The sequence below is a fragment of the Sinocyclocheilus grahami genome, unplaced genomic scaffold, assembly GCF_001515645.1.
Source record: "Sinocyclocheilus grahami isolate Dianchi unplaced genomic scaffold, SAMN03320097.WGS_v1.1 scaffold102.1, whole genome shotgun sequence".
Taxonomy (NCBI): Eukaryota; Metazoa; Chordata; class Actinopteri; order Cypriniformes; family Cyprinidae; genus Sinocyclocheilus; species Sinocyclocheilus grahami.
This window is the reverse complement of record NW_015505281.1, coordinates 568,315-594,458: the sequence shown is the minus strand read 5'-3', so window position 1 is coordinate 594,458 and position 26,144 is coordinate 568,315. Positions and strand designations below refer to the sequence as shown.

The following is a 26,144-nucleotide window of genomic DNA, read 5'->3' as shown; positions in this document are numbered from 1 at the left end:
AGATTTATTTTCAGCCTCTCTCCATCCAAACTGAGTTGCATTACCTCTCTCCTCTTCATCTTCAAGATCACTCTCACAATTGTTGTAGGCCTTCACTCGAGCTGCAGCTACCTTAACTTCTTTATCTGCTTGTAGCATCTGCAGATTTGTCCTTTCTTCCTCTAGTTTTGAGTGCATCTCAGTTTATTTCCGTTTCATCTCAGCTAGCATTCTTGCTTCGTTCAGTTTCCAATCATTCTCTATGTTAAGTAGTCGGGCTTGCTGAGTGTGAATTTCTTGCATAACCTTCACTTGCTCAACTTTGGCTGTGAGTTCTGCTTCTGCATCGGCTCGCTTACTGGAAGCTTTGGAAGAGGTCTTTGATGTCGTTAATAAACTCTCTGAAATCTGTGATGATTCTGAGATGATAGTCTCTGTATTGGTACAACCAAATATAGATTCATACTCGTCTTTATTTAATATCTGCCTTACTCTCTCTTTCACAACTTCTTTCTTCTGAATCTCATCAACAGTTTCTATTCTTTTGCTCACCAAATCACAAATTTCTGCAGTCAGTGTGGAACAAATATCTATTCTCTTAACAACCTCTGGAGTTGCAGTATTATTTCGCAGTAAGGGAACATAATGCTGAGTGACTACATCTTGTCTAGTTTGAATGTCCTTTAAAATTTGTTCAAGCTCTTCACATGTGCACAAAGCTTTTAATTTAGAACTAACTTCTTTATCTATCTGCTTTCAGAAGTCGTAAGCTTTATTAAAGGCTTTCTCATGCTTCTTTGCCTCCTGTTCATGCATCTCTTGGCCTTTATCTGTGCGATTTCTTTTTCGAGAACTTGATCTTGATCCTTCTTGTTGCATTATATTAGTGTCTAAATCCTTATCAGGAACTGACTTTTGACTTGCGTGCACTACTGTTTGCTCGATCGTGTCTTCCATTTTGTCAGTCTACAACTTAAATAAAATTTACATCAGACTTATAATCTCGACACTTAAATATTTAGCAAAGGGAATAAGTCAAATCATATATGCAACACACTTATAAATTCCTTGACACTCAACACTTTGGCATGTTTATGTTACATATACCATAAGTAAACCCAGCATTAAACTATGGCAATCAATACCTTGTAAATGAATACTCAAGTCAATAACTTCACCTTCATTAATCAATAGTCACCCTTCATTCACAAAATTTGATGTAAAATTACTTACAAAATTCACTTACAAAACTACAAAATCTCTTTAATTATAAAAGTTGCGACTTAATGCAAAAGCTATAACCACTTTTTTTTTTTTTTTTTTACCTCAGAGTCTGTACCAACAATGTTGATTTGCAGTCACCTTTCAGCCATTCACAAATGAGGAGTATTCCAAGTTGTTGACTGTATAATGTTGCAGTCCTATCATGGAATCAGTCTCTTACTGACGCGATGCAAACAAGGTGGCACGATGAAAGCATTCGTTGCAACATCAAGTCCCACTCATGCGAGGAAACAACAGCCACGCGATGAAGTCGTCATCTTTAGCAGCGAGTTTTACTGTAGCAGCCCTTCAGCGTCGAACAAAAAGAGGCAGAGAGTTTCTGATGGGTGCCTTCGATTTATTTTATTCAGATGCAATAAACTTCACTGCTGAAGTATTCGTTATCTCAATTCTTTGTTGCAAATTCTCTCCATGCATCACAACCGTTGATTGACTTCATAGCACCATTACAATTGGATCACTTCACCGTGGCACCGTAAAACTCGCTCTGCTTGCCGAAGGGATACTAAAAGCTCAAATCATTCTCCCGAGCTGTACCTGTTAGCTCCTGAGCAAACATGGATTATTACTCTTACTCTACTTCGCCTCACTTATATCCTATACGTTTATTACTCCCTCTAGTGGTAACGCCAAGCAAAGCAAGTTAAAGGGGAAGGTCATTACGCTCCCCATCCTCAGCATCGTCCCTGAAGGCCCCGAAGCTTCCCACCAGGCCCGTTAGGCTGACATCTAGTCTGGTAGCGGAAAGCTTATACGGCGGCAGGTCAGGCTGGTGCATGTTTGCACACCATGGCGGTGTTACAAGCATACCAGGCTGACCTGCTCAGGGACCTGGATGACAGGGGGGAGGAGGAATCCGACGTGGTAGCTGAACTTCGTCGGGCCACAGATTTGTCCCTCCGAGCCACCAAAGCCACTGTTCAATGGCAGCAATGGTGGCCACGGAGCGGCATGTGTGGTTGAATCTGTCCGATATGCAAGATAAGGACAGATTCTTCCTCTTAGACGCCCCGCTCTCGCCCTCTGGCCTTTTCGGCAATGCAGTCAACACTGTCGTCGAGAGGTTTTAGGAGGCGAGGAAGCAAGTGGCGGCGTTTCAACGTTTCCTCCCTCGTCGCTCCCAGGCCCATGGGGCTGCTGAGCAGGAGCAGCCCCAGCCGTCAAGCTCCTCATACAGCCAGTCTCAAAAACAGAGCATTGCAACCCGCACCCCTCCGCAGAAAGAACGGGGGTCTAGGCGACGCTCTCAGTCGGGGTCTTCTAGACCGAAGACGGATCTGTGGACCGTTATTTTGTCGAAGAGGACTTCACTGATACCCCTGCCACCCTCAGTGCTTCAGGGATCAGTGAGCTCCAACGAGCAAAATTCCCAGCTGCCGCCCGGCGACGGTACGGCACGGGAGAGCTCATCCCCTCAAGTGAGGGTGCTACAGCAGTCAGGTCGGTCATTCCCTGCCGGTCATCCGCTTCAGGGCACCGAACTGGCTCCTCTAATAACACCAAAGGCCAGCCTTAGTAGATTTTTTGGCAGCATGGAAACTTCTACCAAATGTCTCAAAATGGGTCCTGCAGATTGTAGAGAAAGGTTACAGAATTCAGTTCGGTTCTCGTCTGCCTCGTTTCAACGGGGTCATCCCCACTCTAGTGGGCCCTGAGCAGGCTCTGGTAATGTAACAAGATGTAGATATTCTCTTGAGGAAGGGGGCCATAAAACGTGTTCTGCCTCTCTCGAGAGCGTCCGGGTTCTACAGCCGTTATTTCATCGTTCCGAAGAAGATGGGGGGGGTTGCATCCGATCTTAGATCTCCGTCTTCTGAACCGCGTTATCAAACGGCTTCGGTTCAAGATGCTCACTATCAAGCAGATAGTATCTCAAATCCAGTCCGAGGATTGGTTTATGTTAGATCTCAAATATGCTTATTTCCATGTTTCCATCCTTCCTCAACACTGGAAGTTCCTGAGGTTTGCTTTCGGGGGCGAAGCATACCAATATCGAGTTCTTCCCTTCGGCCTGTCACTCTCACCTCGCACATTCACAAAGTGTGTGGATGCTGCTCTGGCTCCTCTGCGACTCCAGGGCATCTGCATACTCAATTACATCGACGATTGGTTAATACTAGCTCAATCGGAGCAGATCGGCATCGAGATGTCATCCTCGCCCATATGAGAGAGCTGGGGTTAAGATTAAACACAAAGAAAAGTGTGCTTTCTCCACTACAGAGAACCACTTATTTAGGTCTGGTGTGGGACTCAACCTCGATGCAGGCACGTTTGTCTCCTGCTCGTGTCGAGTCAATTCTCACGACAGTCAGGAGAGTAAGAGAAGGCTAGTCTCTCACTGTCAAACAGTTTCAAAGGTTGTTGAGCCTGAATGTGATACCTTTTGGCCTGCTGTACATGAGACCCTTGCAGTGGTAGCTCAGAACCAAGGGATTTTCCCCGAGGGGGAATCCGCTTTGCATGATCAAGGTCACGCGGCGATGCTTAATTGCCTTGGATATGTGGAAGAAACGTTGGTTCCTGGTTCAAGGCCTGATGTTAGGGGCTCCTTGTCGTCGTGTAACGCTAACGACAGATGCCTCTCTCATGGGCTGGGGGGTGGTCATGAGTGGCTGCTCTGCCCAGGGTCTGTTGGAAGGCCATTATCTCTCTTGGCACATCAACTGCCTGGAGATGCTGGCCGTGTTTTGAGCTCTGACACACTTCCTTCCAGACCTAAGGGGGCATCATGTGCTTGTCCGCACAGACAACACATCAGTGGTCTCCTACATCAATCGGCAGGGGGGTCTGCATTCGCGCCCCTTGTACAAGCAGGCGCGCCAGATCTTTCTGTGGGCTCAGGGGAAGCTCCTCTCACTAAGAGCAGTCTACAGATATCCTGTCGAGACAGGGGCTGAGGCCCGGGGGATGGAGACTCCACCCCGAGGTGGTGGAGCTCTTCTGGAGGGAATTTGGCCATGCGGAAGTGGATCTATTTGTGTCGCAGGAAACGACACACTGTCCGATCTGGTTCTCCCTCACGCATCCAGCTCCACTGGGGCTGGATGCCATGGTGCAGACGTGGCCGAGGCTTCGTCTGTACACTTTTTCCCCGATTGTTCTGCTCCCGGGAGTTCTGGAGAGAGTACGCCGGGATGGGGTCCGTCTGTTGCTAGTAGCCCCATTCTGGCCGGCCCGAGTATGGTTCTCGGACTTGGTGTCCCTCCTCAACGGCTCTCCTAGCATCTGGTCTCTCAACTGAGGTTGTTGAGACTATACTCCAGTCCAGAGCTCCCGCCACTAGGGAACAGTACGCCTTGAAGTGGAAGCTTTTCACTTCATGGTGTGGACAGAGACTGCAAGACCCAGTCAACTGTCCAATTGGTACAGTTCTGGAGTTTCTGCAGGAGCGATTCTCTGCAGGGTTATCTCCCTCCACTCTGAAGGTATACGTGGCGGCCTTAGCTGCTTACCACGTCCTTCTGGGTGGACAATCATTGGGAAAACACCCACTTATCACTCGTTTCCTCCATGGCACCCTGAGGCTGAGTGTCCGGTACAGCGCACAAAGGTGCCCTCATGGGACCTGGCTGTGGTTCTGGAGGGCTTATACAATGCCCCCTTTGAACCCATAGAAGAAATTTCAGTCAAGTTTCTCACGCTCAAGAACATCTTTCTCCTCGCTATTTCCTCACTTAAAAGAATCAGGGATCTTCAGGCACTTTCTGTTTCGTGCCTGGAATTTGCTCCAGGCATGGTTAGGGCATTCCTTTACCCGAGGGTCGGGTATGTCCCTAAAGTGCCCACTTCTTCACCAGGGCCCATTGTACTTCAGGCATTCTGTCCTCCGCCGTTCCAGGAAGTAGGCCAAGAAAGGCTTAATCTGCTCTGTCCAGTTCGAGGACTGGACGCTTACGCACACAGAGCTGCCCCGTGGCGTAAGGCAGATCAGCTGCTTGTTTGTTTTGGTCCGCCAAAGAAAGGATCTCCGGTGACCAAGCAGACTATGAGTAGGTGGGTGGTCAAGGCCATATCACTAGCCTACGAGCCCTCTGGCCTCCCGTCTCCTATGGGGGTCAGAGCGCACTCGACTAGGAGTATGGCGGCCTCCAAAGCTTTCAACTTGGGTGTGGCCTTGCAGGACATTTGTGCTGCAGTGGGCTGGTCCTGTCCGCACACTTTTGTCCGCACACTCCGCTTTTATAACCTAGACCTGGCATCTACCCCAGGTTCACAAGTTCTCTCTTTGTGATGTACTCATGAGATACACACACACACAGGCAGGGACTTGGTAGTATGGCGCAGTGGGTATTCTCATTCACAAAGTGATTCTCGACGCAGCTCGAGTTCCTGAAGGGGAATGTCTCTAGGTTACTATGTAACCATGGTTCCCCAAGGGAACGAGACACTGCGTCTCTTTCCCATACTCCCTGCAGCCCTGCAGGCGCTACTTCATTGAAGCTGGCTTGCGCTCTGCCAGATGCACTTTTATACTTCCTGGTGCTTGCGTCACCCCGCTCGCGACGTCTCGCTGCTCCATTTGGCTGATTGTATAAATGCTTCAGAATGCGGTCACGCAGGGAGGTACCCAAAGCGATTCTCGATGCAGTGTCTCGTTCCCTCGGGGAACCATGGTTACATAAGTAACCTAGAGACGTTTTTGTGCACGTCAGTAAGTCATTGACAGATCCCCCCCCCCAGTCTTTGAAGCATATTTCCTACATTACTTCTTTTATTAATTTTTTTGTTCAGCCATTTAATTTAATTTATAAATTCATAAAAAATGAGTAATAAAGTGTACAATAAAGTACAATCAAAACTTTATATTATAATCACATTTGATTATATTATAATCACACTTGAATAAAGTTAAAGGTGCAACCTGCCGATTGTCCTGCAGGTGACCGCATAAATCTTTCTTCTTACAATGCACTTGTTTACTCCAGAGCACTCATTGATCTACGATGATTTTCAAGTGCTACTTAAGTTATGATGCTTTTGGGAAACAGACCATAATATTAAGATCAGTCGTACGATCGTTTTTACGAACTTAGGCTTACGAAGCTTTTGGGAAACGCAGCCCAGGGCTAGTCAACTCTGGTCCTGGAGGGCCGGTGTCCTGCAGAGTTAGTTCCAACTCTAATCAAACACACCTGATCAGGGTAATCAAAGTATTCAGGACTATTTAAAATAGATGAACAGGTGTTGGAAGTAAACTATGCAGATCACTGGCCCTACAGGACCGGAGTTGACTAGCCCAGGGAAAGTTTGGACCGGGAGGTTGCATCTCATTATGACATTACAGTAACGGCTACTGATTTAGGCAATCCATCTCTTTCAGCTTCAAAATCTCTGAGCATAGAGGTGTCCGATGTCAATGACAATACACCGAAATTCCCCCACAGCCCTCTTGAAATTTATTGTTTGAAAATAATCCACCCAGACAATGGTCCATATTTTCTGTGAGCGCCACTGGACAAAAGACAAAATAAAAAATGCTCATATTACGTATCATATTATAAGAGGCGATCAGACACAAAACAACATGACTTCGTTCCTTAACATAAATTTTGAAACAGGCGTAATTAGTGCTCTCAAAAGTTTTGACTTTGAAACAGTCAAAAAGTTTCACTTCCATGTGCTCGCTACAGACTCTGGAACTCAGTAACGTGACCGTGAACATGTTTATTCTGGATCAGAACAGCAACGTTCCAGTGATCTTATATCCAGTCAGCACTATCGGTTCTGCTGAGGGTGTGGAAGAGATTCCCCATAATATGAAAGCAGGTCATTTGGTGACTAAAGTCAGAGCCTATGATGCAGATATAGGATACAACGGCTGGTTATTATTTTCACTGCAGGAAGTTAGTGACCAGTCGCTTTGGTTTAGACCACTACACAGGACAGATAAGGACCCTTCGCTCATTCACAGAAACAGACGAGGCCCAACATAAACTGCTCATACTGGTCAAAGACAATGTGAATGTTTCACTCTTAGCAACAGCGACTGTGATTGTTAAAGTTGTGGAGCCCAAAGAGGCTTTTGCAGCTTCTGATGTGAAAAACACAGTAAAAGATGAGGAGGAAAACAATGTGACATTTTATTTGATCATCACTTTGGGCTCGGTTTCGGTGCTTTTTGTCATCAGCATCATCGTGTTGATTATAATGCAGTGCTCTAAATCGACAGACTATTCGTCCAAGTATTTATGGGACATAAATTACAACGAGATTCTGTGTCACAGCATCCAGTACAGATCTGGAGACAAACGGTACATGTTAGTTGGACCCAGAATGGAAAATCCTTTGGAAATGCATTACGTAGAAGTAGAAATATCAGATATAAACGACCATTCTCCTAGTTTTCCTGAAAAAGAGCAGCGCTTACGAATTTATGAAAATACGCTCCCTGGCGCTGATTATCAATTATCAGAATGAGTATCGGCTCTACTATAGTCCCAGGCAGTAATGGCAATACTCTAGTGATCCCAGATGGAGGAGAGATTCTGGAGAGGTAAGAGTGACAGATTATTTCTAATTACAATCAGTGTGTTGGTTTTTATATTGTGTGTTTTTACTTATGAATTCACAGAGCGAAGTCTCGTTTAGTAGCCTACTTTGTTTGATATTTAAATTTTCTGATCGTAATTGTAGGTAACCACAGTTTACAGGGTGCTGTCCACTGCGTTGGTGCTGAAATTTGATGCAAATCCTACAGAATATGATTGATTGTAAAATGCATAATTTCTGTGATAGAAAAATGCTTAAATCACTTTTTTTTGCATTTTATGAAAACATTTTAATAAGCAGTAACGTTTGTCATCAAAAACACTGAATAGAGGTACACTTTAATATTTTTCATGTTAAGTTGTTAAGTTTACATCTTTTCAGTGTTTTTATGACTGACAGTGGTTTATTTCAAAATATTTTCAAGTGTTTTGAAACCACTTGGTGTCGTATTGCTCCAGGATTTGTTCAGAATATTGAGTCCTGCCCCTGATGATGATGCGAGTAGGGCTGTGTTGTTTTTTTTCACACACACTGAAAAGGCTCGGGATGCATGGATTTGTACTGACGGTTCTTGAAAAGACCAATTTCAAATTTTCTTATTTTTTCATTATGTACTTGCCATTCACACTCGAATACGGCCTTTAATAATCGAGGATATATACATTTGATCCTAGAGAAACTGTTTGCTAAGCGCGCGTGATGGAAGCTGGAGGACAAAGGCGCAGATGGGAGTACTGCTGGATTGCTTTGTGTATTTCTTTTCTCCTTGGCATCGGACATCAAGTCTCAGCTCAGATAAGATATTCAGTTCCAGAAGAAGTAAAAGAAGGGAGCGCTGTCGGAAATATTGCAAAGGATTTGGGTCTTGAAGTAAGTAGTTTGGTGGACAGGCAGTTTCGAATCGTTTCTGGATCTAAGGAGGAGCTTTTTCAAATAAATCAGGAAAATGGCGTTTTGTACGTTCATAAGAAAATCGACAGAGAGTCTGTGTGTGCTGGCAGCGGTGTTTGCATGGTCAATTTAAAAACCGTTATTGAAAATCCTTTGGAAATGCATTACGTAGAAGTAGAAATATCAGATATAAACGACCATTCTCCTAGTTTTCCTGAAAAAGAGCAACGCTTACGAATTTATGAAAATACGCTCCCTGGCGCTGATTATCAGTTACAGGCTGCCAAAGATCCTGATTCTGGAAAGAATTCAATCCGGTCTTATAAGTTAAGTCCTAATGATCATTTTGAAATTCGAGTTAGAGAGAGTGATGAGGATAAAATGCCATTTTTAGTCCTTAAGAAGGCTGTTGATAGGGAGATTACAACTACATACAAGCTAATTTTAACAGCAGTTGACGGAGGAAATCCTCCGAGATCTGGCACCCTTAACATTACCATTATCGTTCTAGATATCAATGATAATCGCCCTGTATTTAGTCGAGAGTCATACTCTGTGACACTGTCGGAAAACTCTGTTATTGGCACTATGGTTGTTCGAGTAAATGCAACTGATATGGATGAGGGCACAAACAGTGATATTGAATACAGTTTTTCAACGTTAAATAGCAAAGTGCACGAGGTTTTTGAGCTCGATCAGGTCACAGGTGAAATACGTGTAAAGGGGGAAGTGGATTTTGAAGATACAGAAGTGTATAAACTCGATATTCAGGCATCAGATAAGGGGCATCCACCAATGTCTGGAAAGTCTAGAATTGTTATTAAGATTATTGATGTGAATGACAACCGGCCTGAGATTGAGATTACATCGCTTTCTAAGAACATCCCTGAAGATTCTAAACCTGGAACGGTAATTTCTCTCGTCAGTGTGACTGATAAAGACGCAGGGATCAATGGTAAAGTGATTTGTCAGTTAAGCAAAAATATTCCCTTTGAACTAAAGCCTTCTTTCAAAGACAATATGTACTCTTTAGTGACAAAAGATCGGTTAGATAGAGAGATGAATTCACGATATGACATTACAATAACTGCCTCTGATTTAGGTCAGCCGTCTTTGACTGCATCGACCACTTTAAGCGTTCAGATTTCTGATGTGAATGATAATGCTCCGGAATTTTTATTAAATCCTCTAGATCTCTACTTAATGGAAAACAATGCAGCCGGTTCCTCCATAATTTCAGTAAGCGCCTCTGATCGAGACACAGCTGAAAATGCCGTCATATCCTATCACATAATTAGAGGTGATGGAACTCATAATGTTTTGTCATCTTTCTTAAATATAAATTCCGAGACAGGTATTGTTTATTCGTTAAAGAGCTTTGACTTTGAAACGGCTAAAACGTTCCAGTTCCACGTGCTCGCTACAGACTCTGGAACTCCGTCTCTGAGCAGTAACGGTACTCTTTAGTGACAAAAGATCGGTTAGATAGAGAGATGAATTCACGATATGACATTACAATAACTGCCTCTGATTTAGGTCAGCCGTCTTTGACTGCATCGACCACTTTAAGCGTTCAGATTTCTGATGTGAATGATAATGCTCCGGAATTTTTATTAAATCCTCTAGATCTCTACTTAATGGAAAACAATGCAGCCGGTTCCTCCATAATTTCAGTAAGCGCCTCTGATCGAGACACAGCTGAAAATGCCGTCATATCCTATCACATAATTAGAGGTGATGGCACACAGAATGTTTTGTCATCTTTCGTAAATATAAATTCAGAGACAGGTATTGTTTATTCGTTAAAGAGCTTTGACTTTGAAACGGCTAAAACGTTCCAGTTCCATGGGTACTCCGTTTGAGCTAAAACCTTCTTTTCAGGAAAATATTTATTCGCTTGTGACGCAAAAGGCTTTAGATCGGGAGTTGGTTGCTCATTATGACATTTTATTAACTGTTACTGATCTAGGGCAGCCTCCTTTGTCCTCAGTAAAGACTTTAAGCATTGAGGTTTCAGATGTGAATGATCATAAACCAGAATTTCCGCAGAATCCTCTCGAGCTTTTCATATTCGAAAATAATCCGCCCGGCGCGTCAGTTTTTTCCATTAGCGCACTTGACAACGACATGAACGACAATGCTGTAATTTCATATCATATAATTAGAGGTGATGGAACAAAAGGCGATTTATCGTCATTCCTGAATGCCAATTCTGAAACTGGAGCTATCCATGCGCTTAAAAGTTTTGATTTTGAAACGATGAAAACTGGACAGTTTCACGTGCTCGCTACAGACTCTGGGACTCCGTCTCTGAGCAGTAACGTGACAGTGAACGTGTTTATTCTGGATCAGAACGACAACGTTCCAGTGATCTTATATCCAGTCAGCGCTAACGGTTCTGCTGAGGGTGTGGAAGAGATTCCTCGTAATGTGAACGCAGGTCATTTGGTGACTAAAGTCAGAGCCTATGACGCAGATATAGGATACAACGGCTGGTTATTATTTTCACTGCAGGAAGTTAGTGACCACAGTCTCTTTGGTTTGGACCGCTACACAGGACAGATAAGGACCCTTCGCTCATTCACAGAAACAGACGAGGCCCAGCATAAACTGCTCATACTGGTCAAAGACAATGGGAACGTTTCTCTCTCAGCAACAGCGACTGTGATTGTCAAAGTTGTGGAGCCCAAAGAGGCTTTTGCAGCTTCTGATGTGAAAAACACAGTAAAACACGAGGAGGAAAACAACGTGACGTTTTTTTTGATCATCACTTTGGGCTCAGTTTCAGTGCTTTTTGTCATCAGCATCATCGTGTTGATTGTAATGCAGTGCTCTAAATCGACAGACTATTCGTCCAAGTATTTACAGGATACAAATTACGACGGGACTCTGTGTCACAGCATCCAGTACAGATCTGGAGACAAACGGTACATGTTAGTTGGACCCAGAATGAGTATCGGCTCTACTATAGTCCCTGGCAGTAATGGCAATACTCTAGTGATACCAGATCGCAGGAGGAGAGATTCTGGAGAGGTAAGAGGATGTGAATTATATTAAACTACACTTTCTCAGGCTTACTGTCATCAAATTGTGATTTTTTTTTTCAGGATCGAATTCACTATGTGGGTTATTTTTTTATTCTGACTAATAAGAGCATTATTTATTCATTGTTTGCTTGGGAATTAAGTTTTGAACGATGGAATAAGTATTCGTTGTCCATGGTGCTGAATTGTTTCACCTTTGTAGAATAACAATCTTTCCTATCATAATTTGTCGGAAAAGTGCTTATCTCTTTCTTTAGTTTTACTATTTTAAATATTGTATAATAGATATGTTGCGATAAGAATATAAGTGTCATTTATTAAATTATTTCTTTCAGACGTTCCTGTATGTGTCGGGCAGTCATTTACGGTCGCCTTTGGTGGCATATATAACAATTCATGTTTATCTGTTTGTACCATGTGGTGTCAGTGTTACATAAGGATATTCAGGAGAGATTGTGCCCTGCCCATTAATAATGTGGTGCGCATGGCTGTTCTGTTCATTTTCACTGCGATGGGAGCTACAGTATATATCACGAGAAGCTGGATATTAGCATTTTCCTCTGTTATTTAAAAGCGACGATATTACAATGAATACACGCTCTCATGAATGAGTAGTTCACTCTCGCAAATGATCTGAAATTTTATTATTATTATTGTTTTAAAGAAATCTTTTAACGATGGAAGCCGCAGGACAAAGGCGCAAATGGGAGTGCTGGTGGATTGCTTTGTGTTTCTGTTTGCTGCTGAGGTTTGGGCTGCAGGCTTCAACTCAAATACGATATTCTATACCAGAGGAGGTAAATGAGGGATCTATTGTGGGAAATATCGCAAAGGATTTGGGTCTTGATACGAATACTCTGGTGGACAGGCGTTTCCGTATCGTCTCTGGATCGAAAGACGCTCTTTTTGAGGTAAATCAGAACAACGGTGAATTGTATGTGAGTAAGAAAATTGACAGAGAGGAGTTGTGTGATGGAAATAGCGCGTGTCTGATAAATCTGAAAATCGCCGTTGAAGATCCACTTGAAATACATTATGTTGGAGTAGAAATCGCAGACGTGAATGATCACAGTCCTCGTTTTCCCGAGAAAGAACAGCATTTTGAAATGGCTGAAAACACTATTGAAGGTGCACGTTTCGAGCTCCAAACTGCAAGAGATCCTGACATTGGAAGCCATTCTATTCGGCTTTATAAATTAGCAAAGAGTAATTTTTTTGAGCTAGAAATGAGAGAGGGTGACGAAGAGGAAAATAATCCAATTTTAGTCTTACGTAAACCTTTAGACAGAGAGAAAAATTCAGAGCATAGACTCGTGTTGACTGCTGTGGATGGAGGCATCCCCCCAAAGTCAGGTACATTGAATATTACTATTACTGTTCTTGATATCAACGATAACCGCCCTGTATGTAGTAGAGATATATATTCAGTAACGCTTCCAGAAAACACACCTATAGGGACAGTAATAGCACGCGTAAATGCCACTGATTCTGATGAGGGTTTAAATGGGGAGGTTATTTACACTCTGGGAAAAACTAGTAGACGAAAAGTTCATGAAATATTTAGCCTTGATAGCGTAACTGGCGAAATTCAGATTAAAGATCCAATCGATTTTGAGGAGAGCGAGATACATAGATTGACCGTCCAGGCTACGGATAAGGGTCAGCCACCGATGACCACTGACTGCAGAGTCCTTATAAAGATCACAGACGAAAATGATAATAATCCCGAGATAGACGTCACGTCCCTTTCTAACACAATTTCCGAGAATGCAAAACCTGGAACTGTAATATCTCTGATTAGTGTATCAGATAAAGACTCTAGTGTTAATGGCAAGGTTGTTTGTAGTCTTTCAGACAATGTTCCGTTCGAGTTAAAGCCATCTGTTCAGGAAAACATGTATTCTTTAATTACTAAAGAACGCTTGGACAGGGAATTTACCTCAGATTATAAAATCACAATGAAAGCCAGTGATTTAGGTCAACCGCCTCTCTCTTCTTTTAAAACTGTTACTGTGCAGGTGGTTGATGTTAATGATAATAAACCAGAGTTTGTCAAAAATCCCCTCGAGTTGTATTTATTGGAAAATAACACTCCTGGTGCATCAGTATTCTCTGTGAGCGCGTCAGACAAAGATCTTAATGAAAATGCCGCGATCTCATATCAGATAGCTAGAGGAAATGGAACCGAGAGTGATATGTCTTCATTTCTCAGTATTAACCATGAAAGTGGCGTTATCCATGCTCTTAAAAGTTTTGATTTTGAATCTGTAAAAAAGTTTCAGTTCCAAGTTGTTGCTACAGACTCTGGAACTCCGTCTCTGAGCAGTAACGTGACAGTGAACGTGTTTATTCTGGATCAGAACGACAACGTTCCAGTGATCTTATATCCAGTCAGCGCTAACGGTTCTGCTGAGGGTGTGGAAGAGATTCCTCGTAATGTGAACGCAGGTCATTTGGTGACTAAAGTCAGAGCCTATGACGCAGATATAGGATACAACGGCTGGTTATTATTTTCACTGCAGGAAGTTAGTGACCACAGTCTCTTTGGTTTGGACCGCTACACAGGACAGATAAGGACCCTTCGCTCATTCACAGAAACAGACGAGGCCCAGCATAAACTGCTCATACTGGTCAAAGACAATGGGAACGTTTCACTCTCAGCGACAGCGACTGTGATTGTCAAAGTTGTGGAGCCCAAAGAGGCTTTTGCAGCTTCTGATGTGAAAAACTCAGTAAAAGATGAGGAGGAAAACAACGTGACATTTTATTTGATCATCACTTTGGGCTCGGTTTCAGTGCTTTTTGTCATCAGCATCATCGTGTTGATTGTAATGCAGTGCTCTAAATCGACAGACTATTCGTCCAAGTACTTACAGGACACAAATTACGACGGGACTCTGTGTCACAGCATCCAGTACAGATCTGGAGACAAACGGTACATGTTAGTTGGACCCAGAATGAGTATCGGCTCTACTATAGTCCCGGGCAGTAATGGAAATACTCTAGTGATCCCAGATCGCAGGAGGAGAGATTCTGGAGAGGTAAGCAAATTTTAAGAACATAACAGAAATTATGTTGTTAATTTCCCCCCCCAAAAATCTGAATTCTTCCTATTTTCTTATAAGACTCTATCATAAGGAGCGTATTGTTCAACTGGAGTAAAACAGTCACTAAATTGTGTTTCTGAACTTGGAAAAGACGTGGATCGTTGTTTGTGGAGCTGATCTTTTATTATTTTGTTTGCTTTATATTATTTTCTGTATTGATGCTGTATTTATGTGTATCTATCTATGTGGACGCGCAGCGTGATTCTCTTATTTGGTGCATTTTGATGTAATAGCTACTGTACAACAGAATGCAATGCACTACAGCTGTAAAACCGCGAAGTGTCAGTGTGATCCTAGAATACGGCTCATGACGTCAAATACTGTTATTCCTCCCCTTTGCACGTATTGCTTGTCCTTCCTACTGGTCGATGGATTCAGTGATTTCTTGCTTTTGCTATTAAGCGGTTCGTTTCTTTTTCTGCATTAAATATCAACTTTTAGGTGTAAAAGAAATGCTTAATCTAGTCGAGCGAGTGATATAGAGGAACTGTCATAGAACCAGCCTGTATTATCTGCAAAATGGAACAAAGAAAATACGCGCAATGGCCAATGGAGCACACGGAATTTACTCTCTTGGCTGCATTGCTTGTGTTTGGTGCGATGGGACGAGAGCAAATTCAGTACTCAATCTCAGAGGAGCAGAAGGACGGAGCTGCTGTGGGAAATATCGCGAAGGATTTGGGCATAGATCATCGAACCTTAAAAGAGCGAGGATTTCGGATCGTCTCGACTTCAGGCGAGTCCATGTTCAGTGTGAATCAGAATGACGGTGTCTTGTATGTGAACGGTAAAATAGACAGAGAAGAGGTATGCGAGAGGAGCACCCCATGTTTAATTAATCTGAAATTCGCTCTAGAAAACCCACTTGAAATCCACTACGTAACTATAGAGATTCTGGACATAAATGACCACGCTCCGAGTTTTCCTGAGAGCGAGATGCATTTAGAGATCGGAGAATCTGCTCTTCCCGGCACCCGATTTCAGCTTGAGGCTGCGCGCGATTCTGATAGTGGAAGTAATTCTGTGCATCATTACAAACTCAGTCATAACGATAATTTCCGCCTTGAAATCAAAGATCGTGGAGAAGATGGTAAAATTCCCATCTTGATTTTACAAAAACCTTTAGACCGAGAGTTTATTCGAAACATTAAATTACAGTTAATTGCTGTCGATGGGGGAAAGCCTGCCAAGTCTGGGACAATGGAGATAACTATTAACGTTTTAGATATAAACGATAACGTGCCAGTGTTTACAAAAGATGTTTATTCAGTCATGCTGAATGAAAATGCACCTATTGGTACAACTGTGATACAGGTCAACGCCACAGATTTGGATGAGGGCCCGAATGGTGACATAGTTTATTCATTTGGTAAAAGCGTTAATAGTAAAGCAAGAAAGCTGTTTGATATTAACACCGCCACTGGTGAGATAACCGTAAAGGGGCTATTAGATTATGAGGACAAAGACAGCTATGAGATTGATATACAAGCATCTGGCAAGGGACTAATTCCAATGATTACTGATCAGAGCGTGACCATAAAAATAGTTGATGTAAATGATAATGCTCCAGAAATAGAGGTCACATCATTTTCAAACTCCATTCCAGAGGATTCTAAAACTGGTACTACAGTGGCTTTGATTAGTGTTTCTGATTTAGACTCTGGATTCAATGGCAAAGTCACTTGTTCTTTAGAAGATAACATGCCTTTCAAACTAATAGCTTCTTCACAGCATAGCACATATTCATTAGTTACCACCTCACCTTTAGACAGAGAAACAAAGTTTCAGTATTACATCACATTAACTGCAAAAGATTTGGGTCAGCCATCATTATCTTCTCTTAAAACTATAACTGTTCTGATATCAGATGTAAATGACAATAGTCCAGAATTCTCATTTTCCCCATATGCATTTTATGTGATGGAAAATAATGTGCCAAGCAAATTTTTATTTTCTGTTTCTGCTACTGACAAAGACTCTAAAGAAAATGCTATTCTTAGCTATCACATATGGAGAGAAAGTAGTGAGGAAAACAAATATACGTCCTTCATTAATATTAACTCTGAAAATGGGGAGATTTATGCACTAAAGAGCTTTGACTTTGAAACTCTTAAAACATTCCAGTTCCACGTTCTCGCTACAGACTCTGGAACTCCGTCTCTGAGCAGTAACGTGACAGTGAACGTGTTTATTCTGGATAAGAACGACAACGTTCCAGTGATCTTATATCCAGTCAGCGCAAACGGTTCTGCTGAGGGTGTGGAAGAGATTCCCCGTAATGTGAACGCAGGTCATTTGGTGACTAAAGTCAGAGCCTATGACGCAGATATAGGATACAACGGCTGGTTATTATTTTCACTGCAGGAAGTTAGTGACCACAGTCTCTTTGGTTTGGACCGCTATACAGGACAGATAAGGACCCTTCGCTCATTCACAGAAACAGACGAGGCCCAGCATAAACTGCTCATACTGGTCAAAGACAATGGGAACATTTCACTCTCAGCAACAGCTACTGTGATTGTCAAAGTTGTGGAGCCCAAAGAGGCTTTTGCCGCTTCTGATGTGAAAAACGCAGTAAAAGACGAGGAGGAAACCAATGTGACATTTTATTTGATCATCACTTTGGGCTCAGTTTCAGTGCTTTTTGTCATCAGCATCATCGTGTTGATTGTGATGCAGTGCTCTAAATCGACAGACTATTCGTCCAAGTATTTACAGGACACAAATTACGACGGGACTCTGTGTCACAGCATCCAGTACAGATCTGGAGACAAACGGTACATGTTAGTTGGACCCAGAATGAGTATCGGCTCTACTATAGTCCCTGGCAGTAATGGAAATACTCTAGTGATCCCAGATCGCAGGAGGAGATGTTCTGGGGAGGTAAGCAAATGACTTGTGCATCTGTGTATTAGTTGTATGAAATAATCTTAAGGCAGATGTTGGCTGCTCTCCATGGTACTGAACCTGCTCAGGATGTTTTTCAAATGGAATACTGTTAGTATCTCTATCTTTATAAATTCAGATTGTATTTGTTATTTAGACTTAGGATTTACATTACCAATGCACAGGTATATTAAATATATAAAAAATATATTAACATAGAGCCATTGAAGGAGGAAAGGGAAAAAAATTAAGTACTAATAAAATAGGAATAGAGCATTTTGTCATTGGTTTATTTAATATATGTATAATTGGGGCATGCTAATAAAGTGTGATTCTTTTTCCATTTAATTTCATGTGCATTAAGTGCAGTCTTTTGTTTGCTAGGTCTGTCTGTGCCTGTTCATCTCTATAGCAAGGTTTTGTTACTTGGTCTGCATATGGTCGGGACTTTTTTTTACTTTAGGATTGGTCCTGTGTTTAACTGTTGGTTTGTGAATACACCCAAATCGCATGTCCATAGAGTGTGATGGTTGTTGTAATTGACTGAATTGTTTTAGTCAGATTCTGTTTGAAATTAACATATTTACATATTAAATGTAAATTCATATTATTTTTTAGCATTAAACACCTCTTCATTCACAGCCTTGTTTAGATTTCATGTGTTGCTGATGTTTATTCCAAGGTATGTGTATTTCTGAGCTTGTTCTAAAGGCCTGGTCTGGCTTAAAGTTGTGATGCTGGTCTTGGCAGGTGCGTTTTTGTCCCAAATCTCTCTTTCTTTCTCTTTCCCTTTCACTCACTCACTTGTTTTAATAAAACAGTACGTTCAGTCTAATGGGAGAATATTGAATATTTAAAACATAGCTTAAATCACAGTTTTTGTGGATGGTTTTTAAGTCCACTGATGAAACTACATGCATTTGACACCAGTGAAATGTTTTTTTGGAAGCTGCAATGTAACTAACGCTTTAGATCGCGAGATGTCAGTGTAAACCTAGAGAAAGACTCATGACGTCAATCGGTGGCTCATGAGTTTTTTTTGTTCCGCCTTCTCAGTTTATTCGTGTGTTTTCTAATTTTCAGCACCGCAGCTGTTAGATTTGTCAGGATTGAGTACAGCGTCCTTGCCTTGTCTGACTGGGTTTCAGCGTAAATGTGAGCAACGATGGAACTATACAACAAATATTTGTAGATTGATCATGAAATTCCGGTGGAACGGGTTTTTGTAATCTCAGAAAAATGGAACAAAGAAGACGCTCTCATCAGCTGGAGCTGAATGCGAAACTCGCTTTCATTGTTTTATCGCTGTTGTTTGGGAGAGCAGTTTGGGCACAAATACGGTACTCGATCTCGGAGGAGCAGAAGGACGGAGCTGCTGTGGGAAATATCGCGAAGGATTTAGGTATTGATCACAGAACACTAAAGGAAAGAGGATTTCGCATCGTCTCGACCTCAGGCGAGTCAATGTTCAGTGTGAATCAGCATGACGGTGTCTTGTATGTTAACGGTAAAATAGACAGAGAGGAGGTATGCGAGAGAAGCACACCGTGTTTAATCAACCTGAAAATTGCTTTAGAAAACCCGCTAGAAATCCACTATGTCACTGTAGAGATATTAGATGTAAACGATCACAGTCCGATGTTTTCCGAGAATGAAAAGCGGCTGGAAATTTGGGAATCCGCCCTGCCAGGCGCGCGATATCCGCTACAGGCAGCGCATGATCCTGATAGTGGAAGCAATTCGGTTCAAACATACAAACTCGGCCACAACGATCATTTCCGTCTTGAGATTAAAGACCGAGAAGAAGATGGTAAAATTCCTATTCTGATTTTACACAAGCCGCTTGACAGGGAAGTGACGAAAAACTTAAAATTAGAATTGACTGCTTTCGATGGAGGGAGACCTCCTAAGTCTGGCTCAATAGAAATATTTATTGATGTGCTGGATATTAACGATAATGTACCTGTTTTTACGAAGGACGCTTACACGGTGACATTAAATGAAAACGCACCTGTGGGCACAACAGTTGTAAAGGTCAATGCCACTGATTTGGACGAGGGTCAAAATGGAGAGGTAGTTTATGCATTGGGAAATAATGTCAAGAATAATTTACGCAGACTTTTTGAAGTTAATGAAATCACTGGAGAAATTATTTTGAGAGATCGTTTGGATTTTGAGGTCAAGGATAAATATGAGATTGACATTCAGGCGTCTGACAAAGGAACGGTTCCTCTTGCGACGGATAAAAGCGTAATCATAAAAATAGTTGATGTAAATGATAATGCGCCGGAAATAGAAGTCACATCATTTTCAAGCGCCATTCCAGAGGATTCTAAAACTGGTACTACAGTGGCTTTGATAAGCGTCACCGATTTAGACTCCGGGCTCAATGGAAAAATTTCCTGTTCACTCTCCGAAGATATACCTTTTAAACTAATGCCGTCATCACAAGTTAATATTTATTCTTTAGTTACTTCTGGATTACTTGACAGAGAAACGAAATTTCAGTATCACATTACATTAAGTGCAAAAGATATGGGGCAGCCATCATTGTCTTCTGTTAAAACTATAACTGTTCTGATATCAGATGTAAATGACAATACTCCGGAATTCTCATTTTCCCCGTATGCGTTTTATGTGATGGAAAATAATGTCCCAGGCAAATTTTTATTTTCTGTGTCTGCTACTGACAAAGACGCAAACGAAAATGCTATAGTTAGCTATCAAACATGGAGAGGAAGTAGCGAAGAAAAATATACATCTTTCATTAATATTAACTCTGAAAATGGGGAGATTTATACGCTAAAGAGCTTTGACTTTGAAACTGTTAAAAAATTCCAGTTCCAAGTTGTTGCTACAGACTCTGGAACTCCGTCTCTGAGCAGTAACGTGACAGTGAACGTGTTTATTCTGGATCAGAACGACAACGTTCCAGTGATCTTATATCCAGTCAGCGCTAACGGTTCTGCTGAGGGTGTGGAAGAGATTCCTCGTAATGTGAACGCAGGTCATTTGGTGACTAAAGTCAGAGCCTATGACGCAGATATAGGATACAATGGCTGGTTATTATTTTCACTGCAGGAAGTTAGTGACCACAGTCTCTTTGGTTTGGACCGCTATACAGGACAGATAAGGACCCTTCGCTCATTCACAGAAACAGACGAGGCCCAGCATAAACTGCTCATACTGGTCAAAGACAATGGGAACGTTTCTCTCTCAGCGACAGCGACTGTGATTGTCAAAGTTGTGGAGCCCAAAGAGGCTTTTGCAGCTTCTGATGTGAAAAACACCGTAAAAGACGAGGAGGAAAACAATGTGACATTTTATTTGATCATCACTTTGGGCTCGGTTTCAGTGCTTTTTGTCATCAGCATCATCGTGCTAATTGTAATGCAGTACTCTAAATCGACAGACTATTCGTCCAAGTATTTACAGGATACAAATTACGACGGGACTCTGTGTCACAGCATCCAGTACAGATCTGGAGACAAACGGTACATGTTAGTTGGACCCAGAATGAGTATCGGCTCTACTATTGTTCCTGGCAGTAATGGAAATACTCTAGTGATCCCAGATCGCAGGAGGAGAGATTCTGGAGAGGTAAGCAATTGCCTTATGCATCTGTGTATTAGTTGTAGGAAACAATATTAAGACACAAGTTGGCTGCTCTCCGTGGTACTGAACCTGCTCAGTTAAGTACTGTTATTCAAATGGAACACCGTTAGTATCTCTGCCTTTCTTAGATTCAGATTTATTTATGATTTAGATTTAGGATTTTACATTACCAAAGCACAGGAATATTAACTCGGTGTGTAACTACTATTTAGGTGGTCATGGAATTTAATGGCTGATTTATTTTAATTATTTGTGTGTTCCCTTCTTATTCTGCTCTAGAAGGGATTATTTGAAATTTTACACTGCAATAGGAGTAGATTTTTGCTGAACTCTGCTTGCAGTCTCTAATGGTGTTTGTCCGTTTAATAAACAGTTGGTCTGTGAACGGACCCCAGATCGCGCATCCATAGAGTGTGATGGTTTTTGTAACTGACCGGATTATTTTCAGCCAGATTCTGATTGAAATGTAAATTAATATTCTTCTCAACAGTACAATACTCTTTATGCCTTGTCCCCCAGATTGTTTGCAGTTTTGACGTTTCCTGTTCTGCTGATGTTTATTCTAAGGGTTGTGTAGTTCTAAGTGTGTTTTAAGGGCATACTGTCTAATTTTAAGTTATGCAGTTGGTCTTGGAAGCTGGGTCTTTTTCAGAATTGCTCTTCCTCTCTCTTTTCCTTTCACTCACTCGTTTTCATAAAACAATATTTTCGATCTAATGTAATACTATTGGGTACTTCAGCACAGCTTAAATCATGGTTTATATGGATTTTTTTTAGGATAAAACTACATGCATTTGACACCAGTTAAATGTTTTTGGACGCTGCAATGTAACTAACGCTTTACACTGTAAAAAGTAATCACTGAATCTACTTAAGAAAAGCGAGTAAACATAACTGATTTTTACAAATTTGTTGAATTTACTTAATTACACTGTGTTATGTGAACTTTCAGGTGGATGCAATAGTTAAACTAAACAACTTTAGTAAACAGTACTTAAGAGCATCTAGTTTGTTGGATTAAATCCCACTATGTGCCATAATAACTCTAGACCAGTAGGTGGCGGAAGTGCACCAATAGGTGGCGGAAGGTTGGTTTAAACAAAACATCACCAGAAGAAGACAACTAACTGAACTTCAGAGTCAGATCATATTTGTCCACGGCCTTCCACTCTTCCTTGAAAAGGACCTTACTGATTTTACAAGACATGTTTTGTAAGTAATTTTGTCTGTTATATTCTGGTTATTTAGTGTAATGCAGACAATTCTTGAGACCTGGCAAGAAAAAAAATCAGGACACAGAAACAATATAACATAAAAAGGAATAAAGAAAGTGAAAAAAAAAGCTTCTAAGGAAAAAAGGAAAGGGAATGTATAATAAAAGAACAGAGTTGGAAAGAAGAGAAAAAATACTTAAAGGATTAGTTCACTCAAAAATGAAAATTCTGTCATTAATTACTCACCCTCATGTCGTTCCAAACCCATAAGACCTTTGTTAATTTTCGGAGAGTACCACGACGCATGCACTGTGCCTTGTTTACAAGCATTCTCATATTTCATCAAAAATATCTTCATTTGTGTTCCGAAGATGAATGAAGGTCTTACTGGTTTGGAACGACATGAGAGAGTAATTAATTACAGAATTTTCATTTTGGGGTGAACCCTTTTTAAATAAGAGTAAGAAAAATAATATGAAGAAAGAAAATAGAAATTAGGTAACAAGGAGTCTGACAATTTAGATGAAGGAAGAGTAAAGGAAACAACACAAAGAGGAAAGAAGTCAGAAAGGAAGGACAGAAAAGAATAAAGGTAAGTAAGTGAAAGAAATATAAAAATCAAAAAGGAGGTTTGAAAGAAATAAAGAAATCAGATAAGCAAGAGAACAAAAACAAAGAGTCTAATATATGAGTGACCGTGACGTGAAAACCACTCGTTTAAGACATGGCCTATGAGGTGCTCTCTTGATCATGGTTTTGTGGTCAGTCTTTAGAAATCACACAAAAGAGAATATATATGTCAGTATTGAACCAAAATGCGTTTTTTTTTTACACTTTTCAAATGTCAAAGAAGCAGTTTCAGAATAGATTATTGTATAGCTGGCATACTGTTCAGTTTGTCTTGTCTTTTTGTACAACAGATTGAAATGTCTTTTTAAAATTTTTATCTGGGATCCACTGCTGTGCTCAGTTTGAAAAGGCCTTTATATTGGGTTTTTTTCTATTTATTTCCTGAGTGCAGTATGTGCAATTTTTCTTAGTGTTAAATTGTTGATTTGATAGCATGCCTAAAAATAATGACTTGAAGTAACATTGTTTTAAACAAATAAATGCCCTATTGTTGTGCTAACAATCTGTTTTCTGTCTTTGTATTAACAACTTTAAGTTTTGAGTACAGCTTACTTGAGAAATTTAAGGCAATCTGTTTCCACACATTTGTCTAGTAATGTGAACAAAGCAGACTTGTTAAGAGAACTGTTTTGTTTGAGTTCTGTGCACTAAGCTTAACTTACATCTCTAAGTTGGCTGAACTTGTCAAATTGAGTTAGCAACACTCAAGTTTTCTGGTAACCTCTACATATACACAAGTTACCTATACAAAGTTACAGTAAGTTTTATTAACTCAAAAATTATAAACTAATTTGCTTGAGAAATTTGAGGCAATCAGTTTCCACAGGTTTTCCAAGTAAGTTCAACTCATTACTTTTTCACGAAATATTCACGAAAGAAACTTACACTGTTGTATTGAGTGAAAACGCACCTGTGGGCACAACAATTTTACAAGTTAATGCCACTGATTTGGACGAGGGCCAAAATGGAGAGGTAGTTTATGCATTGGGAAATAATGTTGATGATAACTTACATGAACTTTTTCAAGTTAATTCAGTCACTGGAGAAATTATTGTGACTGGTCTGTTAGATTTCGAGGTAAAACATATATATGAAATTGACATTCAGGCATCTGACAAAGGAACTGTTCCTCTTGCGACGGATAAAAGTGTAATCATAAAAATAGTCGATGTAAATGATAATGCACCGGAAATGGAGGTGACATCATTTTCAAGCGCCATTCCAGAGGATTCTAAAACTGGTACTACAGTGGCTTTGATAAGCATCACCGATTTAGACTCCGGGCGCAATGGAAAAATTTCCTGTTCAGTATCCGATAAAATACCTTTTAAACTAATGCCGTCATCACACGATAATATTTATTCTTTAGTTACTTCTGGATTACTTGACAGAGAATCGAAATTTCAGTATGACATAAGATTAGTTGCAAATGATGCAGGAGAGCCATCACTGTCTTCTGTTAAATCTATATCTGTTCTGATATCAGATGTAAATGACAATTGTCCGGAATTCTCATTTTCCCCGTATGCGTATTATGTGATGGAAAATAATGTCCCAGGCAAAATATTATTTTCTGTTTCTGCTACTGACAAAGACTCAAACGAAAATGCTATAATCAGCTATCATATATGGAGAGAAAATAACGAGGAAAACAAATATGCATCTTTCCTTAATATTAACTCTGAAAACGGGGAGATTTATGCACTAAAGAGTTTTGACTTTGAAACTGTTAAAATGTTCCAGTTCCAAGTTGTTGCTACAGACTCTGGAACTCCGTCTCTGAGCAGTAACGTGACAGTGAACGTGTTTATTCTGGATCAATGACTGAATAAACTGTAAAAGTAATCGTGAGAGCGATAGTCGCTGTCCTTGGTGCTGAATACATGATGCAGCTTTCTGTTCTGCAAAGTTGTCTCATTCTTTCTATTTCTGTGCATATTTTAGGTGTATTAGACAAGCTCCAATAACTTAAAAATGGTTAATTTGTTTCATTATGAATTTGTAGCTTTGAATGAATAGCAATGCAATGAAAGAGCGCCAGGTGTCAGTGCAAACCTGAAGTGAAACTCAAAACCTTAAGAGTACCTCCCTGTTTTTTCGTCATCATTTAGATTTGTATATGATCTTTTTCATCAGCGGCGTGGCTTGCTCGGTGGTTTTGTCCTTTGCTTTTCTTCGTAATATCTTTCGAGGTTTAAGAAATCTTTCATGTGGTCATTGGACTAATATTTGGACAGTCGTTGTGAAATTGCTGTGGAACCAATACGTTGCAAAAATGGGACAAAGAAGACTTGAGCAGTGGCCTGAGCGGCATGTGAAAATCGTCTTCATTGTTGTATCGCTTGTTTTCGGCAGAACGGTTTGGGCGCAAATACGCTACTCGATTTCTGAAGAGCAAAAGGACGGAGCTGCTGTGGGAAATGTTGCAAAGGATTTGGGCATTGATTACAGAAACTTAAAGGAGCGAGGATTTCGTATCGTCTCGACTTCAGGCGAGTCAATGTTCAGTGTAAATCAGAATGATGGTGTCTTGTATGTGAACGGTAAATTAGATAGAGAGGAGGTGTGTGAAAGAAGCAGCCCGTGTTTAATAAATCTAAAAATCGCATTAGAAAATCCTCTCGAGATTCATTACGTGACTGTTGATGTAATAGACATGAATGACCACGTTCCGAGATTCCAAGAGCAGGAAAAGCATTTAGAAATAGGCGAATCGGTGATTCCCGGTGCGCGGTTTCAGCTTCAGGCAGCGCGCGATCCGGACAGTGGCAGTAATTCAGTTCAGACTTATAAACTGAGCCACACCGATCATTTCCGTATTGAGATTAAAGATCGCGATGAAGACGGCAAAGTTCCAGTGCTGATTTTACAAAAGCCGCTCGATCGAGAGGTTACAAAAAGGATGAAATTGCAGCTAACTGCTTTAGATGGAGGCAGACCTCCAAAGTCTGGAACTATGGAAATAACAATAGATGTGTTAGATATAAACGATAATGCACCTGTTT

At 41.0% G+C, this 26,144-nt stretch overlaps 2 protein-coding genes across 2 annotated transcripts; both read left to right on the top strand.

The window, feature by feature from the left end:
* The first annotated feature begins 8,298 nt into the window (after nt 1-8,298).
* Nucleotides 8,299-11,700, top strand: LOC107588389 (protocadherin alpha-6-like). The gene is made up of 2 exons (XM_016276462.1): nt 8,299-10,056; nt 10,918-11,700. The coding sequence occupies exons 1-2, from the start codon at nt 8,452-8,454 to the stop codon at nt 11,698-11,700; spliced, it is 2,388 nt and encodes a 795-aa protein (XP_016131948.1). The 5' UTR covers nt 8,299-8,451.
* Nucleotides 11,701-12,364: 664 nt separating this feature from the next.
* On the top strand, nt 12,365-24,963 carry LOC107588388 (protocadherin beta-9-like). The gene is made up of 5 exons (XM_016276461.1): nt 12,365-14,728; nt 16,919-17,677; nt 20,522-20,695; nt 20,762-21,280; nt 24,883-24,963. The coding sequence occupies exons 1-5, from the start codon at nt 12,365-12,367 to the stop codon at nt 24,961-24,963; spliced, it is 3,897 nt and encodes a 1,298-aa protein (XP_016131947.1).
* The last annotated feature ends 1,181 nt before the right edge of the window (nt 24,964-26,144 follow it).